Source organism: Zootoca vivipara, chromosome 2 (genome assembly GCF_965207765.1).
Source record: "Zootoca vivipara chromosome 2, rZooViv2.hap1.1, whole genome shotgun sequence".
In the NCBI taxonomy this organism is placed as follows: Eukaryota; Metazoa; Chordata; class Lepidosauria; order Squamata; family Lacertidae; genus Zootoca; species Zootoca vivipara.
Genome location: NC_142584.1, coordinates 121019263 through 121036127, shown reverse-complemented (window position 1 = coordinate 121036127; position 16865 = coordinate 121019263). Strand labels below are relative to the sequence as shown.

At 53.4% G+C, this 16865-nt stretch overlaps 2 protein-coding genes across 6 annotated transcripts in view; both read left to right on the top strand.

Annotated features, from left to right (window-relative positions):
- Positions 1-16803, top strand: part of RXRB (retinoid X receptor beta) — a 371934-nt gene extending 355131 nt beyond the window's left edge. Inside the window, exons 1-10 of one of the 5 annotated variants that reach the window (XM_035107733.3) lie at positions 326-554; positions 5009-5241; positions 6959-7112; positions 8599-8778; positions 11261-11493; positions 12212-12341; positions 13694-13826; positions 13912-14003; positions 14150-14255; positions 15122-16803. In XM_035107733.3, the coding sequence (XP_034963624.1) occupies positions 5110-5241; positions 6959-7112; positions 8599-8778; positions 11261-11493; positions 12212-12341; positions 13694-13826; positions 13912-14003; positions 14150-14255; positions 15122-15269 (1308 nt within the window). In that variant the 5' untranslated portion in view covers positions 326-554; positions 5009-5109 and the 3' untranslated portion in view covers positions 15270-16803. Of the gene's footprint in view, positions 1-325; positions 555-620; positions 813-5008; positions 5242-6958; positions 7113-8598; positions 8779-11260; positions 11494-12211; positions 12342-13693; positions 13827-13911; positions 14004-14149; positions 14256-15121 lie in introns of those variants that run through there. The other 4 variants (XM_088663928.1, XM_035107731.3, XM_035107732.3 and 1 more) reach the window with 4 other exon arrangements.
- LOC118081372 (class II histocompatibility antigen, M alpha chain) overlaps positions 1-16865 on the top strand; it is a 129661-nt gene that overhangs the window by 52742 nt on the left and 60054 nt on the right. The gene's annotated exons all lie outside the window — the stretch shown is intronic.

Genomic DNA, 16865 nt, shown 5'->3' with positions numbered 1-16865 from the left:
GTTAAGGGCAGAGAGAGGCCTCGCCGTTCTGAGAAATCGGCTTCGAATAGATTACAGTATATACGTGCCTGTGTACAGTGTTTATGATGCTATATACGTATTATATTACACTTTTGCATGTGTTATTATATATATGAGTGCATTATATAATATGCATACATATGCGTACACATTAAAAAAATGACATAATATAACTCAAATGTTTCTATAGGATATTTGATGAGATTGTATTATAGATGTGAGAGGCCGCGCCCCCTTCTCCCCTCCCGCCCCGCCCCCTTTCGGTGAGCGCCTGGGGGCCGCGGCGCCTGCCGGGAAATGCCTTGCATCCGGGAGGCCCCGGTGCATTCTGGGAGGCTGGCCCGGCGCCTGTCGGGCGGGCGGAGCGCGGAGAGCAGCCCCCCCTCACGCGGTGCCTGTCGGGTAACCCCCGCGCCCTCGTCCAATCGGCGGCCTGCTCTCCTGGCCTCGCGCGGTGGCTGCTGGGAGTCTGGCCCTGTCCCCGAGGCCCCTTCGCCGAGGAGGAAGAGGCGGCGGCGGCCCCGCGGTGCATGGTGGGTGAGGAGGAGGCTGCGGGGAGGGCAGCGCCCGGCGGAGAGGCCCAGCGGAGGCCGAGGCAGGGGCGGCGGGGGGCGCCTGGGCCTGCGCGCGAGGGGCATTGTGGGTAGGCCGAGGGAGGGAGGGAGGGAGGCCGCGTCGTCGGCGTCGTCGGGACGAGGCCCGGCAGCCCCTGGCGGCGGGGTCGGGGTCGCGGCCTCCCTCGGGATCCGCCCGCTGAGCAGCCATGGCAGACCCGGGACGGGCCGGAGCAGGTAAAGGGGGGCCCGCCCCGCCCCACGACGCCTCCTACCCCACCCACGAACACGCGATTAGCCCCCCAAAAAACAGAAGGGGGGCTAATCCGACTTCCATTCCTTACCCCCCCACCCCCACTTCGCACCCCAAAAGGAGATTCGGGATGGGGGTGCAGCTGCCTGGTGATGTTGTTGTTGTTGTGTAGGGAGGGACGCTCTCCCAGGGATGCTGCTGTGATTTGGGGCGCTGGGTTCGAGTGTGCGGAGGGGTTGGCTTTGCTTCTGCTTCCCCTACATTATTGTGCATTTTGCGTTCCCTGTGATCTCCGGATGAAGCGCAACATTTAATTAATAACGATAATAATAGCAATGACTTGGGAAGTCCTCCTGCTGCTGCTGCTGCTGCTGCTGCTGCTCCTCCTCCTCCTCCACCGTTTGCACCAGGGTTGCAAGCAAGAGAACCACCAGCAGCAGCAGGCAGAGGCCCAAGTGGTGCAGCTTTCCTCCTCCTCGCTTCCCTTGCTTAAAAAGAAGAATCCTAGAATTGAAGTGTTGGGAGGGACCTTTAAGCTTAGGGCTGCCACACGAGGAATTGTCTAGGTGCCCCCTCCCCGAAATGTATTCATTCATTTCATTTCTTTGTTGTTGTTGTTTAGTCGTTTAGTCGTGTCCGACTCTTCGTGACCCCATGGACCATAGCACGCCAGGCACTCCTGTCTTGCACTGCCTCCCGCAGTTTGGTCAAACTCATGTTCGTAGCTTCGAGAACACTGTCCAACCATCTTGTCCTCTGTCGTCCCCTTCTCCTAGTGCCCTCAATCTTTCCCAACATCAGGGTCTTTTCCAAGGATTCTTCTCTTCTCATGAGGTGGCCAAAGTATTGGAGCCTCAGCTTCACGATCTGTCCTTCCAGGGAGCACTCAGGGCTGATTTCCTTAAGAATGGATAGGTTTGATCTTCTAGCAGTCCATGGGACTCTCAAGAGTCTCCTCCAGCACCATAATTCAAAAGCATCAATTCTTCGGCGATCAGCCTTCTTTATGGTCCAGCTCTCACTTCCATACATCACTACTGGGAAAACCATAGCTTTAACTATACGGACCTTTGTCGGCAAGGTGATGTCTCTGCTTTTTAAGATGCTGTCTAGGTTTGTCATTGCTTTTCTCCCAAGAAGCAGGCGTCTTTTAATTTCGGGACTGCTGTCACCATCTGCAGTGATCAAGGAGCCCAAGAAAGTAAAATCTCTCACTGCCTCCATTTCTTCCCCTTCTATTTGCCAGGAGGTGATGGGACCGGTGGCCATGATCTTGGTTTTTTTGATGTTGAGCTTCAGACCATATTTTGCGCTCTCCTCTTTCACCCTCATTAAAAGGTTCTTTAATTCCTCCTCGCTTTCTGCCATCAAGGTTGTGTCATCTGCATATCTGAGGTTGTTGATATTTCTTCCGGCGATCTTAATTCCGGCTTGGGATTCATCTAGTCCAGCCTTTCGCATGATGAATTCTGCATATAAGTTAAATAAGCAGGGAGACAATATACAACCTTGTCGTACTCCTTTCCCAATTTTGAACCAATCAGTTGTTCCATATCCAGTTCTAACTGTAGCTTCTTGTCCCACATAGAGATTTCTCAGGAGACATATCAGTTTATATTTTAAAGTATTCTTGGAAGACAGTGTGGTGTAGTTACCACATTTATATCCCACCCTTTAGTCCACGGAGTACAGTTATTCCCTACAATGATCCTGCAAGGTAGGAGAAGAGGCTGTGACTGGCCCAAGTTCACCCCGCTCGTCTGACACTCTCACCGTTACCCCCCGCTGGCTTCCTAGAGTCCTTCTGTTGTGGGGCAGCTATGTAAATTAAGTAGGTAAATAAATAAATACGAAGAAAGCCAAATATCACTTAGAGAAGGATCTGAAATATTCAGAAGATTGAATTAGTTTTTATCCTTGAATTAGTTTTGTTTGATGTGTGAACATGCTGCAAGCCGCTTTCAGATTTGTTCTTTAGAATGTAAAGCGGTAAAGAAATGAAATGAATAATAAAAACAACAAACCTGTTCGGTTTCTGTTAATTGGTTCTCATGGGAAACTTACAGATTCTTGCTTCACACAATTAACTCAAGGCAGTGTCAATTCACTCTTGGCAGAAAGCCAAGGTCTGCCTGACCTGGAAACTACTCTCTGATTGGTTAACGGCCAGCACTGAACTCTGTTATCTAGGAATGCTAGCACAGTTGTTTTTTGTTGGGTGTTAGGAGTAGGAGTTCCTGTGTATGGTTGGAAAGAGAGAGAGACAGAGAGGATTTATTTTGCTTTGCTTTGTATGCAGAAACTCTGCTGGTTTTCTTTTCTTTTAATAAATCCTGTAAATAGTTATTCTGCGTCTAGCCAACTAGTCATTTCCACCTCAGCTAGCTTCTGTGCTGTGCAGGAAAACTCTGCTACGTTTGGGCTAAAGCCACTAGAACTATGCTTGGACATTCCATTGTGGCAGCCATATTTTGAGTTTTGAACACTGTGATCCAGTACAGTACTGGTTTCTGGAAACCTCAGGAGGGGAGAGGTGCTCTTGTGCTCGGATCTTGCTTGCTGGTTCCCCATTGGGGCATCTGATCAACCACTGTGAGAGCAGGAGGCTGGGCAAGATAGATGGCCCACCTTTGGCCTGGGCTAGCAGCCAGTCTCTGCTGATGTCCTTCTGGTCTGAGGGGCCTCAAGAGATGGTCCCAAGGGCTGCTCTGCCCAGCCAGACCCCATTTCCCCGTCTCAGGACCTGGGCTGCCACAAAGCAGCCCAGCCCAGCCACATTTCCTCATGCCCATGCTCCCCAAAGCATGGAGGGCTTTCAAAAGAGGAACACACACCTTGCTCTGAATAACTTTGTCCCGATCCCTGTGAGGGGCAGGAGATCCTGGGCGCCCTGGAACTCACCACCGGAGGACGCTTGGAGGCTTTCTGCTGGGCAGGGGGCTCCTGGCAGAAGGGCTGGGGTTTGTGTGTGCTTCCGGCAGGAACAAGAAGGGGGCAGAGCCCAGGGTAGGCCGGCCCTGCCGTGGGGAGGAAGCTGTGTGGGGGTGCAGAGGTTGTGTGGGGACGATCCCGAAGTCGCAGCTTGTTTTGGAGGAAGGAGGAAGTGGCAGTTGCTCAATCCACCAGCTCCCTCTCCTCTCTCACCGAGCTTCTGCGGTTACTCAGAGCACGCCACGTGAAGAAGCATACAACAATAGAATTGTGGAGTGGAAAGGGACCCCGGGGGGTCATTTAGTCCAACCTGCTGCAATGCAGGGAGTCTTGTGCCCAATGTGGGGGCTTTTATCCCCGCAGGATTTGCTCACCTCTCGCTCGATGGTTGGGAAGCTGTTTGTGAAGAGAGTAGAACGTAAGAATGTAAGAGGAGCCTACTGCAGGATCAGGCCAAGGGGGGCATTGAGAAACTAGGAATCAAGATAGGCTGCCTTTGGGACTGGAGGTTCCATAAAAAGAATCATAAGAGCCCTGCTGGATGAGGCCAAAGGGACCCATCCTGGCCAGCAGCCTTTCCTCACAGGGGCCAACGTGATGCCCCCAAGGGAAACTCAAGACAAGAGCAACTTTTCCTTCCTGTGACTTCGAGCAGCTGGCATCCAGAACCATTTCTGCCTCTGACTGTGGAGGGCAGAGCATAGTCTCCATCATGGCTAGTAGCCATGGGTCACCTCCATCTCCTCCCCAAATTCCTCCAATCCTCTCTGAAATGCATCCTAGTTGGAGGCTGTCCCTGCCCCCCCCCCCCCGCGAGAGGGATTTCCGCAGTGTGCTGCGCGAAGGACTTTCTCTTATCTGTTCTAAACTTCCCAGCGTTTGGCTTCCTTGGCTCTCTCTGAGCTCCAGTGTTACAAGAGAGGCAGAGGAGCCCTTCCTCTCCCCGCTTTCTCCACCCCATGTGCAATTCTGACTGCGCATGGGAGGGAGGGAAGGCGGCTGGGCACCGGTCTCCTGGGTTCCTTCCCCACCAGAGGCGGGCGGGCCAGGAAGCCCTTGAGTCTCGTGGCGCCTCTTGCGGAGTTGCAAAATATCCGGAGTGAGCAGTTCTGGGGAAACGCCAAAAGGGGTGGAGGCTGCGGCAGTTCATTTCAGACTTGGGTCTCTCTCCGGTGTGTGTCTTCACAAGCACAGAGGGGTGAGAGTCACCTTTAATGCTTCCTCCCCTCTCTCTCCCCCCTCCTTCCAGGCTGCCGGAGTCCGGATAGCTCTTCCCTCAGTTCTTCCCCACCGCTGCGAGGCACCGGAGCGTCCCCTCTGCCAGAGCCCTCGGCTCCCCTTCACCCTTCCATGATCGGCTCTGCCATGACCACCTCCATCAGCGGCCTGGGGTCTCCCTTCCCCGTCATCAGCTCCTCCATGGGGTCCCCGGGACTCCCAGCAACACCCTCCATCGGCTACGGACCTGTCAGCAGCCCCCAGGTAAGACTCCTCCCCTCCCACGGCAGCTGGGTGAAGGGGAGCAAATGGGCCGGGAGCCAAGATCTGTGCCTTCTGCACCACGATGGAGCAGAAGTAGTTGGGTGTGAGAGCAGGTCCGCCTGCGTAGGTTGATCAGGCTTTATGAACCCCCCGGGACCCAACTCTGAGGTCTTTCTCCGTGTGTCTCTTCCATGAGAGGTCCAGGTGGCAGCAACACAAGAATGGGCCTTTTCTGCAGTGGCTCCTCATTTGCGGGATGCTCTCCCCACCCAGGGAGGTTCAGCTGACGCCTTCATTAGACAACTTCAGGCGCCAGGCAAAAAAGTTCCTTTTTTCACCAGGCCTTTGGCTGATTGACATCCGTTGCCCTTTTAAAGCAGTTTGTTTTTATTATTCCTTCCAGTAGCACCTTAGAGACCAACTAAGTTTGTCATTGGTATGAGCTTTCGTGTGCATACACAAAAGTGCTACTGGAAGGAATTTTTAAATTTTGCTTCGACTACGGCAGAGCAACACGGCTACCTACCTGTTTTTATTATGTTTTGTGTGTGTTTTATATTGCAATTGTTGTGGGCTGCCCTGAGAGCTACAGATGGAGCGCAGCATACAAATTCTAATGGGAAATAAATAAACAGAAGAACAAGTAAATAGACTTGGTGACCGCTTAGTTCCCAGGCCCAAGTCAAAGTGCTGTTTTTGATCTACAAAGCTTTGCTGTTGTTATTAGAATATTTATTTAAACCCTGCCTTTTCCCCTGACTGGAATCAAGGCAGCTTACAGATAAAGTAGGAACAGCTAACAACCTAGGAAAAAGGAAAAGCGTTGTTAAAAAACCAATGTTAATAGAATTAAATGCAGACAGATGGATAGGTAGGAGGGTGGTAGTGTGAGAACGGAGCCTTTTCAGTGGTGGCTTCCCATTTGCAGAACACTCTTCCCAAGGAGGCTCACCTGGCACTTTTCGTTACACGTTTTCAGGCTCCTTCGGGGGGGGGGAATGGACATTCCTTTCCAAACAGGCCTTTGGCTTTTGTTTTTGTATTGGTATTATGTTTTAATGTACTGTGGGGTTGTAAGTTGCTTTGGGTTGCCATGGCAGAGAATGCATCCAAGGAATTGAATTATGTTAGTAATAAGATGAAAAATTATTTCATTTCCTCTCCTTCATATACACTGCTTGATTGTAAGAAAGAAACCAAGCGACCCTCAAAGCAACTTACAGGAAAGACATAACAACAAAATTATCACTAAGAGAAGTTGACAGCAATATTTTCAGACTTTCAAAAAACTGGCATAACAGTAGACTAAGATGCTAAGGTGCTTTTTTTAAATATATAGTAGACTTAAGAACCAAGGTGCATTGGGGGGAGGCGATTCGGCAGGTAAAGTGCATGTTAAGCACTTTACATCCCCATCACCACTCCTTGAGTGAATGGTCAGGCAGAGGCGCTCTGTGCAGACCAGGCTGCGTGACTGAGCCCTACCTGAAGGAGCGTCTCCACCCCCATCGTTCTGCCCGGACACTGAGGTCCACTGCCGAGGGCCTTCTGGCGGTTCCCTCGTTGCGAGAAGCCAAGTTGCAGGGAACCAGGCAGAGAGCCTTCTCGGTGGTGGCGCCCACCCTGTGGAACATCCTCCTACCAGATGTCAAAGAGAAAAACAACTACCAGACTTTTAGAAGACCAATAATAAATTATTATTGTTATTATTCTGCAGATCAACTCCACAGTGAACCTGTCGGGACTCCACTCAGTCAGCAGCTCGGACGATGTGAAGCCCCCGCTGGGCATGCGGGTGGTGGCTGGCCACCCCCACGGAGCCATGATGCCCGGGAAGCGGCTCTGCGCCATCTGCGGCGACCGGTCGTCAGGTGTGCGTGCGGACCTCGCGGGAGCCCCAGTCGGCGGAGTCGGTGTCTCTGGGGGGGGGGCGGGCGCTTGGGGCAGGGCGGTCAGTTCTGGTGTGGGTGGGGGCAGGGCTCGAGGCAGCTGGGTAGCGGGGGAGGTCTCAAGCTTGTTTGGAGGGGGCAGGGGAAGTGGGGAGTCGAGAGAGGGAGCAGAGGCAGCCCCTGCCTTCTAATAATAATACAGTGGTGCCTCGCTAGACGAATGCCCTGTAAGACGAATTTTTCACTTAACGAAGAGATTTTTCGAGCGGAGGTTGCCTTGCAAGATGAATTTGTTTTACGAAAAATTCGTCTAGCGAATCACAGTTTCCCATAGGAATGCATTGAAATTTAATTAATGCGTTCCTATGGGCAAATAAATAAATAAAAATTCAATGCATTCCTATGGGATTCGCTAGACAAATTTTTCATTATACGAATTGACCCGTGGAATGAATTAAATTCGTCTAGCGAGGCACCACTGCATTGGGAGAAAAAATTCGTAAGTCGAAGCAACCCTATCTAAAAATTCGTAAGTAGAAAAAATCCTATCTAAACCGCATCCAAGATGGCGGACGGAGCTCCGTTCGTAAGTAGAAACATTCGTAAGTAGAAGCAATATAAAAAAAATCCTTCAGTAGCACCTTAGAGACCAACTAAGTTTTTATTTTGGTATGAGCTTTCATGTGCATGTATCTGAGGAAGTGTGCATGCACACGAAAGCTCATACCAAAATAAAAACTTAGTTGGTCTTTAAGGTGCTACTGAAGGAATTTTTTATTTTGCTTCGACTCAGACCAACACGGCTACCTACCTGTAACTATTCGTAAGTAGAGTTATTCATAAGTAGAGGTACCACTGTATTGTTATATTATCATCATAGCTGCTTTGTGGGCTAGCAATATAATAATAATAATGCAAAGACTCCTTAGCGGTTGGGGTGGCAAGGAAGGGGCAGGTCTCTCTGTGTCTTCATGATCCGGGAGGGAGATAGTTTGTCACTCTGGGGTCTGCACAGAGACTGGACTGGGGTGAGGTCCTGCCAGAGGAAGACAAGGAGGGTTGGGCATATTTTGGCCCTTGCATGGGATTCCCAGTCTCCAAATTGGGCAAAGCTGGGGGTTTTTTGGGGGGTGGGGTGGGCAATCTAGTCTTGGATTCGTGGCGCATTTAAGGAAGAAGGAAGGGGTTGCCAAGGGCTGCCGGGGAGGGGGGGTGATGCTTTGGGGAACGGGGTGGGGGGGAGACTGTGAGGCCAAGGAAATTCCTGGGTTTTAGGGCGAGGGCCTAGGTGCCTCCCCCTTGAATACAGGCTGAGCCTGGGTTCTGCCTTGGGCGTTGGAGGTGCCCTGGGGGTGGGGAGGGTAGGTGGGTGGGTGAGGAGCTGCCCCTTCCTCCTCCTCCTGCTCCATGCCCCCCCGGCCCCCTTGCTGCCCCTGCTCACCCCGTCCGTCCGGCGCCCTCCCTCCAGGGAAGCACTACGGGGTCTACAGCTGCGAGGGCTGCAAAGGTTTCTTCAAGCGGACCATCCGGAAGGACCTGAGCTACACCTGCCGCGACAACAAGGACTGCATCGTGGACAAGCGCCAGCGCAACCGCTGCCAGTACTGCCGCTACCAGAAATGCCTGGCCACCGGCATGAAGCGCGAAGGTAGCGGGAGGGAGGGAGGGGGAGGCGGGGGAGGGGCTGCAGCAGGGGGAGGGGCCTCCCAAAGACAGGAGGGCGGGGGGGGAGAGAGATGCAGGGCCGCAGGGAGGGAGTCAGCTTCCTCGTAGATTTGTGGAGTAGGGGGAAAGGGACCTCCAGGGGTCATCCAGCCCAACCCCCTGCCTTGCCAGAATCACAACTTGAAAGGTGGCCACTCAACCTCTGCTTAGAAACCCCGTGGGAGGCCGTTCTGCAGTATAGCAGCTCCTTCTCTCAGAAGATCTTCTTCCTGGCCTTTAGTCGGAATCTCCTTGTAGCCGTGGGTTTAATTCCTTCCCTCCAGAGCAGGGGGAAACAAGCACACGCCCTCCTCCGTGTGGCAGCCCTTAAGGCAGGCACCCCCAAACTGCGGCCCTCCAGATGTTTTGGCCTACAACTCCCATGATCCCTAGCTAACAGAACCAGTGGTCAGGGGTGATGGGAATTGTAGTTTGGAGGTGCCTGCCTTAAGATAGTTGAAGATGGCTCTCCCATCTCCTCTCATTCCCTTATTCTCCAGGCTAAACATCCCTAGCTCCTTCACCCGTTCCTCATAAGTCTTAGTTTTCAGGCCCTTGATCCTCCTGGTCACCCTCCTCTGCCCACATTCCAGCTTGTCAATACCCTTTTTGAATTACAGTGGTCCCTCGAGTTACAAACGCTTCAGGTTACAAACTCCGCTAATCCATAAATAGTACCTCGGGTTAAGAACTTTGCTTCAGGATGAGAACAGAAATTGTGCTCCAGCGGTGCGGCAGCAGCAGGAGGCCCCATTAGCTAAAGTGGTGCTTCAGGTTAAGAACAGTTTCAGGTTAAGAACGGACCTCCAGAACGAATGAAGTTCTTAACCCGAGGTACCACTGTATGGTGCCCAGAATTGGACACAGTATTCCAAGTGTGGCCTAAGTAAGGCAGAATAGAGTGGGACTATCATTTCCTTTAATCTGGATCAGGCATCCCCAAACCCGGCCCTCCAGCTGTTTTGGGACTACAATTCTCATCATCCCTGACCACTGGTCCTGTTAGCTAGGGATGATGGGAGTTGTAGTCCTAAAACATCTGGAGGGCCGGGTTGGGGGTGCCTGATCTGGATGCTACACTTCTCTTGCTGCAGCCTAGAATAGCTTAGCTTTTTTTTTTTTTGCTGCTGCTGCTGCTGCATCACCCTGTGGACTCATGTTCAGCTTGTGGTCCACCAAAACCCCTAGATCCTTCTCACATGTCCTGCTAGTAAGCCAGGTGTCCCCCCCCCATCCTCTATGGTTCTTCCTGCCTAAGTGCAGACCCTGACCTTTGTTCCCGTTGAAATGCATTCTGTTATCTTGGGCCCAGTTCTCCAATCGGTTAAGGTCATTTTGGTCCTCTGCAGAATGGATGAGCACCCCCCACCCTCACTTCTTTAACTGGGGTGCCCAGAACTGGACACGGGACTGACCCAAAGTGCCCTGCCCATTCCTGGGGTGGCTCAGCGCCACACACTCCCTTCTGCCGTGTTGTTTTAGCTGTGATTCTGGCATTGCAGAGGGTTGGGCTGGATGACCCCTGGGGGCCCCTGCCAGATCGTAGCCCTTGCTGACGACTCTGAGCAAGAGGGTAGCTTCCTTGAGTGAGGGCTTATGCAGTGAAGCGGTGACCCACCCTCCTTTCTTTTGCTGCTCCTACTCCTGTCTCGCACTGCTTTGACTGCAGAAGGTTAAGGAGAAGGACTTTGGAAGGCAGGTGTGGGAGCCCCCAGGGAGCTGCAGCCCACCTTCTGAGGCAGCGCTGGGCTCCTAGGGCAGAGCGGAATAGCGCAGGTCCCTTCTTCTGAGGTAGCGGGGGAGAGAGCCTTCCGTCCCTCAAATCAGCGGCATCCAGATTTGGTTGGACTCGAACTCTGGCCGGCGCAACCCAGAGGTTGACAGGAGCCGTGGAGCCAAACCCCTGCAGGGTACTGGGTTTGGGGAGGGGGGACTGTGGGGGGAGCGGTCCAGGCAGCCCAGGGGTAGTAGTTCCAACAGCCCACCTCCGGAGGGAGCAGTGGCGGCAGCGGTTGATCTCTGTGTTCGTCCTCCTCCCCTTCCCCCTCGGCAGGGATCCCCGCCCGTGCTCCCTTTGGGTTCGGGGGGAGCAGTGGCGGGGGTCGCGTTGCCTCGCCCCACCGTGGAGCTCCTGCGGGGCCTGTTCGGTGGTGGCCCCGCCCCACCTACCCAGAATCCCCCCTCTCTCTCAGCCTACGTGTTTGAGGCAGAGAGAGAGGGGGGATGGAGTTTGTGCTTGGGGTGATTCCTTGAGGATCCTCGACTTTTCCCTCTCCCTGCCTCCCCCTTCTCTCTCTGCTTTCTGGGGGGGGGGAGTGGGACCTGCCCTCATCTCGTTCCTCACCCCCACCTCTCTCTCTCTCTCTCTCTTTCTCTCCCCCCTCCCCCCGCTCTCCCGGGGTCGTGGCGCCCGCGGTCCCCCACAGCGGTGCAGGAGGAGCGCCAGCGCGGGAAAGACAAGGACGGGGAGGGGGATCTGGCTGGGGGCGGGGCCAACGAGGACATGCCGGTGGAGAAGATTCTGGAGGCGGAGTTGGCCGTGGAGCAGAAGTCCGACCAGGGGGTGGACGGAGCCGGCGCCACGGGGGGCAGCTCGGTGAGTTGGGGTGGTGGTGCTGCGGGATCAGAACGCTCGCCCCAGACGTTTGACGTCAACGAGGTAAATACCCGGCGGGGGGAGAGGGAAATGAGGGGAGGGGGGCTGGGACAGGTGGGGGGCTCACTGCCTCTGCTCTGTTGGTTGTGGGCAGGGGGGGGGGGGCGGCAAGGGCTGGGATTGCCTGTGATGCCCCAGGGCAGTGGAGGGGAGCTGGTTTGCCGGGAATAGTTTGGCCGTGCGTAGTTAAGCTGGGGAACTCCTTGCCGCAGGAGGAGTGGGTTGCCTGCTGCAGACTTTGGACAGCTAGGAAAGAGGATTGGGCAGATACACGGAGGGGGCTGTTGCTGCCCTCTAACCCCAGAGGCAGAAAATGCACCCGGAACCCATCTGCTGGAAGCTGCAGGAGAATGTTGGTCTTGGGTTCGAATGCTGCTTTCAGGCTTCCGGCTGGCCTCCGAGAACAGGACTGCCCTGAGCTCTTGTGATGAAGGGCCGTATTTAAATCTAATAATCACAGCAATTGGATGTTGGACTGGGGGGGAGCGGCATCCCATTCCGGGAAGGGTATTGAGTGGCGCCCAGCTGGGTCGGGGATGGGGGTAGGAGGGGCAGAGCAGGGGTGGGTCGGGATTCCTGGTCTCTTGCACAGCAGGGGAGCAGCAAGCAGGGGTGTCTTTTTGGGGGGGGGTGGCGTTTCTGGAAGCTGTCTTTCTCCTGACGGAAACCTGCCCACCCACCGGCCCGGCCTCCTCCCTCCTCCCTCTCTCTGCTCCTGCAGCCCAACGACCCCGTCACCAACATCTGCCAGGCGGCCGACAAGCAGCTTTTCACCCTGGTGGAGTGGGCCAAGCGCATCCCCCACTTCTCGGAGCTGCCCCTCGATGACCAGGTCATCCTGCTTCGGGCGGGTGAGTGAGTGGCGGGGGACCCTCCTAGCCCAGTGTCTTCTGTAGGCGCCCATTCCAAATATCACTGTATTTTATCCAAATAAAGTCTCCCTCCGTAAGCTGCCTGTTCGTATGTTGCCAGACCATCGGTGGAGGGGAATTGCATTCTTATTCTTCCCCTTCATCCCTTTCAGTCTCTCTCTTGCCACAATTAGGGCAGTGTTTCTCAACCTTTTTCCGACTACGTTTCCTTCCTGTTGCCCCCCCCCCCCCAATCCTACCGGTAGAAAGGGAGCTATTCTGTTTGTAAATGGAACATGTTTTATTTTTAACTTCTATTATTATTATGGTATATTAATTACATAATTTCACTTGTGGCCCCTGTGGAATATCCTCTGGGGGGGCAGGGGTCCCTATGGCCCCTGGTTGATAAACGCTGCATTAGGGCATGGAGAATCCCTTTTTGCTGTCCCACATTGTCAATTTCCATACAATGGGTATACAGTGGAACCTCGGTTGTCAAACGCTTTGGAAGTCGAACTTTTTGGCCAGCAACCCAGAAGTGAATGCTTCCGTTTTCCGAGTGTGCCTCGGAGATCCGGAGCAGATTAAGTTCAACAAGCAAGGTATATAGTAGTTTGAAAGAATATTGAAAACCTTTTCCCATCTTGTTTATATATTCCAGCACTTGCTCCCCAAACTCACTAAGTGCGGGGCACAGTAAAAGCATCTATTTCCAACAACCATTGTCCATATTAAGTCTCAAGCAAAGAGCTACATTAGATGGGGAGTCCAATAGATTCTAAATAGTATTTTCTGTTGTGTAAGTCTTAACTTATGGCCTCATGGAACTCCCTTCCACTGGAGGCAGGGGTGGCCGCCATCCTGGATTGCTTTGAATTAGGCCAGGGATGTCCAACTCCCAAGAGACTGAGATCTACTCCCAGAAAAAAAGGCAGTGATCTCCCCATTTGGGGGGGGGGAGTTCAGAGTTGTCAAGCGTTTTTTTAGGAGAGCAGGTCAAAGTTGTTGACCTATTCTTAGGAGGGACTTCCCAAAGTTATTGACTTTTTTTGGGGGGGTCCCAAAGTTGTTGAGGTATTTTTAACAGTAAGTGTGAAGAATTGGAATAAATCGCTCAGAAGCAACACAGCCGCTAACAGGCGAACACAGCGCTCCAGAAGACAACAAAGGAACGCCCACGGAAAGACCAAGACATGATTCTAAACAACACAAACGATAAGGATCCCGCGATCAACCATGGTCACCCAGGGATCGACCTGTCGATCGCAGTCAATCAGTTGGACACCCCTGAATTAGGCGAATCTCCCCCCCCCCCGCCCTCCTAACACCCCATTCCTTTCTCTCTCCAGGCTGGAACGAGCTGCTCATTGCCTCCTTCTCCCACCGCTCAATTTCCGTGAAAGACGGCATCCTGCTGGCCACCGGCCTCCACGTGCACCGCAACAGCGCCCACAGCGCCGGCGTGGGGGCCATCTTTGACAGGTGGGTGGCTGCCCTCGGTTGGGGCGGGTAGACGGGGCTTTTCTCTCCTGCTGCTGACTCCCCGCCCTCCCCTCCGTCCCGCCAGGGTCCTGACAGAGCTGGTGTCCAAGATGCGAGACATGCGCATGGACAAGACAGAGCTGGGCTGCCTGCGGGCCATCATCCTCTTCAATCCAGGTGAGCGGCAGAGGAGGGGCCTGGGGGGGCCTGGGGCAGCAGGAGGGTGTGTGCGTGGCCCCCTTCCTTCCCCTCGTCCTGGCGGCAGGGTTGCAAGGGTCTTGAGACCCTCCTTTCCTGAGCGCCTCCTTCTCCCTCTCCGGCAGATGCAAAGGGTCTCTCCAACCCCGGAGAGGTGGAGCTGTTGCGAGAGAAGGTCTACGCCTCCCTCGAGTCCTACTGCAAACAGAAGTATCCTGAGCAACAGGGCAGGTACGGGCAGGCAGGGATTTGGGGGTAGGGGGCTGCGCTGGGAAAAGTAATTTCCTCCTGCATAATCCAAATATTTTACATCTCCATTATGTCCAAACTTCACCATTATGCCTCATGTGTTATTCCAGTCCTGCTAACAGTTTTGTTTATAATGGTTTTTTGAGATAAATTATAAATTCCCCCCCATTCCTTATTTGAAATTTTGGCCTTCCTGATTTCTGAGTCTTCCGGCCATTTTTGCCAATTTGGCATAATCCATCAACTTCACTTTCCATTCTTCTCTGGTAGGGACTTTTATCTTCTTTCCATCTCTGGGCCAATGACATCCATGCAGCCGTGGTCACATACATCAATAATCTTTTATGCTCCCTTGTCATTTCGGCACCTAGGATTCCTAAAAGAAAAGCTTTGGGTTTTTTTGAAAAAGTTATATTCATTCATTATATATCATTTCCCAAATTCATTATATAAATTTATATATATATATAAATTTCCCAAATTCATTATATATCATTTCCCAAAATTATTTTACTACCCTGCATGTCCACCACATGTGATAAACGTTGCCTTCTTTTTCCTTACATTTCCAACATACATTTGATTATGCATTTTTGCTAATTGACTGGGAGTTAAATACCAGCGGCGCATCATTTTCACATAGTTTTCTTTCAGCATGTAACATGCTGTAAATTTTAAATCCCAATTCCATAACTTCTCCCACCCCACCCCCCGGGATATTCTCACTCCACAAAAACTGGCCTTTGCGGAGGGCAGGGCAGCTGCCGCCGGGGCTCCCCTTGCGTCCTGTGGCAGGGAGTTCCGCCGTTGCCAGCCGGGGACTTTGACGCCTCTCCCCGCTGTTCCAGGTTTGCCAAGCTGCTCCTGCGTCTTCCTGCGCTGCGTTCCATCGGGCTGAAGTGCCTGGAACACCTCTTCTTCTTCAAGCTGATTGGGGACACCCCCATCGACACCTTCCTGATGGAGATGCTGGAAGCCCCCCACCAGATGTCCTGACCGCCCTCTTCCTCCTCCTCCCCCCAAGTCACTCCTGCTGACGGAAAGAAAGGGGGTGCAGAGCGGGCTCCGCTTTTGTGGGGATCGCGGCAGGGGCTGGACTTGGTGCCCCTCACTCGCCTCTCTCTTCGCCACGACACCGGCCATCCCATCAGATGCCTCTCTTCCCCCCCCCCAACATGCCCGCCCCACGCACCCCCCACCACCACCTCCAGAAGAGCCCCCAAAGTGAGGTGGTGTTGGGCTTCCTCAACGGATGGATTTTTAGGGGTTCAGGACATGGGAGGGGTTGCTTTCTGGCCAGATCTCCCTGACACACTCCAGGGCTGTGGGGGGCAATTTATGTTTGGGGGAGCACATCCTTGCCCCTTCCTCGATGGGGGGAAGGGATGCGGTCAGGAAATCAGGTTTTAAAGGCATGGTACTGTGTTTCGGGGGGGGAGCCCTCTCTTTGCTGTGTGGGTCTCCTGTGCACCCCCACTGCCCACCTTTGAGCTTTGCAGGCTGGGGGGGGAGGTCTCCCCTCTTCCCTCTTCCCTCTGCCCCACGGATACAAACAGCTGGGTTCTGTGCTTGCGAGGGGCCGGGCGGGGGGCTTTTGGGGTGCAGCTCCCAACCCCCAAAGAGGATTCACGCGACAGACTTATTTTAGAGAATGTGGGGAGGGGCACGGTAACCTCCCACCGACAGCCCCGTCACCTTAAAGTAGGGGCACTTTTTTAAAAAAAGAAAAAATGGTTTCTAAGGTATTTGGGGAATGCTAAGCTTGTAGGGGGAAGGGGTCGAGTTTATACCTCAATAATGGTTATCAGAAAATACGGTTTCCTAGATTCTTCCCACCCCCACCCCCCAGGTAGAGGGCTAAGCAAACCCCTTTCCCTCTCCTCTCTTTCTTCCCACCCCCCAAAAATTTCTGGTTTAGCACTTTGGACGTGGCCCTGTTCCTCATCTATGCAAGGAGGTGTGGAGTTTGGGGAGGGAGGGTGGGACAATAGAGAGCTTCCCCCCCCCCTGCATGTGTTTCTTGCCAGGAAACTGCCCCCCCCCAAAAAAAACCCACAAAGCTGAGGAGGTTCCCATTTCGCTTCCTCCCTCCCCCAAGAATGTCATGGGCAACCTGCTCAGATGGACGGTATATAAATAATAAAATTATTATTATTGGGGGGGGGGAGAGCTGGGTTGATGCTCTTGATGTCCCCCCCCCCAGTCATCTGACCTCAAGGTCGGTGGGGAGGAATCAAGTGCTCCCCCCCTAATATCCCTTTGGGTCTTTACTCCTCCTCCATTCTCCTTGGGGTGTCCTGGTCAGGGGGGGGGGGCTGGCGGTGACCCACATGCATGGCTCTGCTCTCTATTTGCCCTCCTGCCCCCTCCCTCAGCATGCCCATATTCATTCGCTGCTTCCCCACCCCATTTATTTTATTTCTGTTATTAAACACACACACCCAACTTGAATCTCTGCTTCTGGAACATGTTGATTTTAATAAAAGCTGCTCTTTCCGGAGGGGGGCTCCCCCTCCCCCCTCTCCATGTGTGCGTGTGTGGGCTCCACTAATTTATCAGTCTCTTCTCTCCCCCCCCCCCGACTCTGGCGTA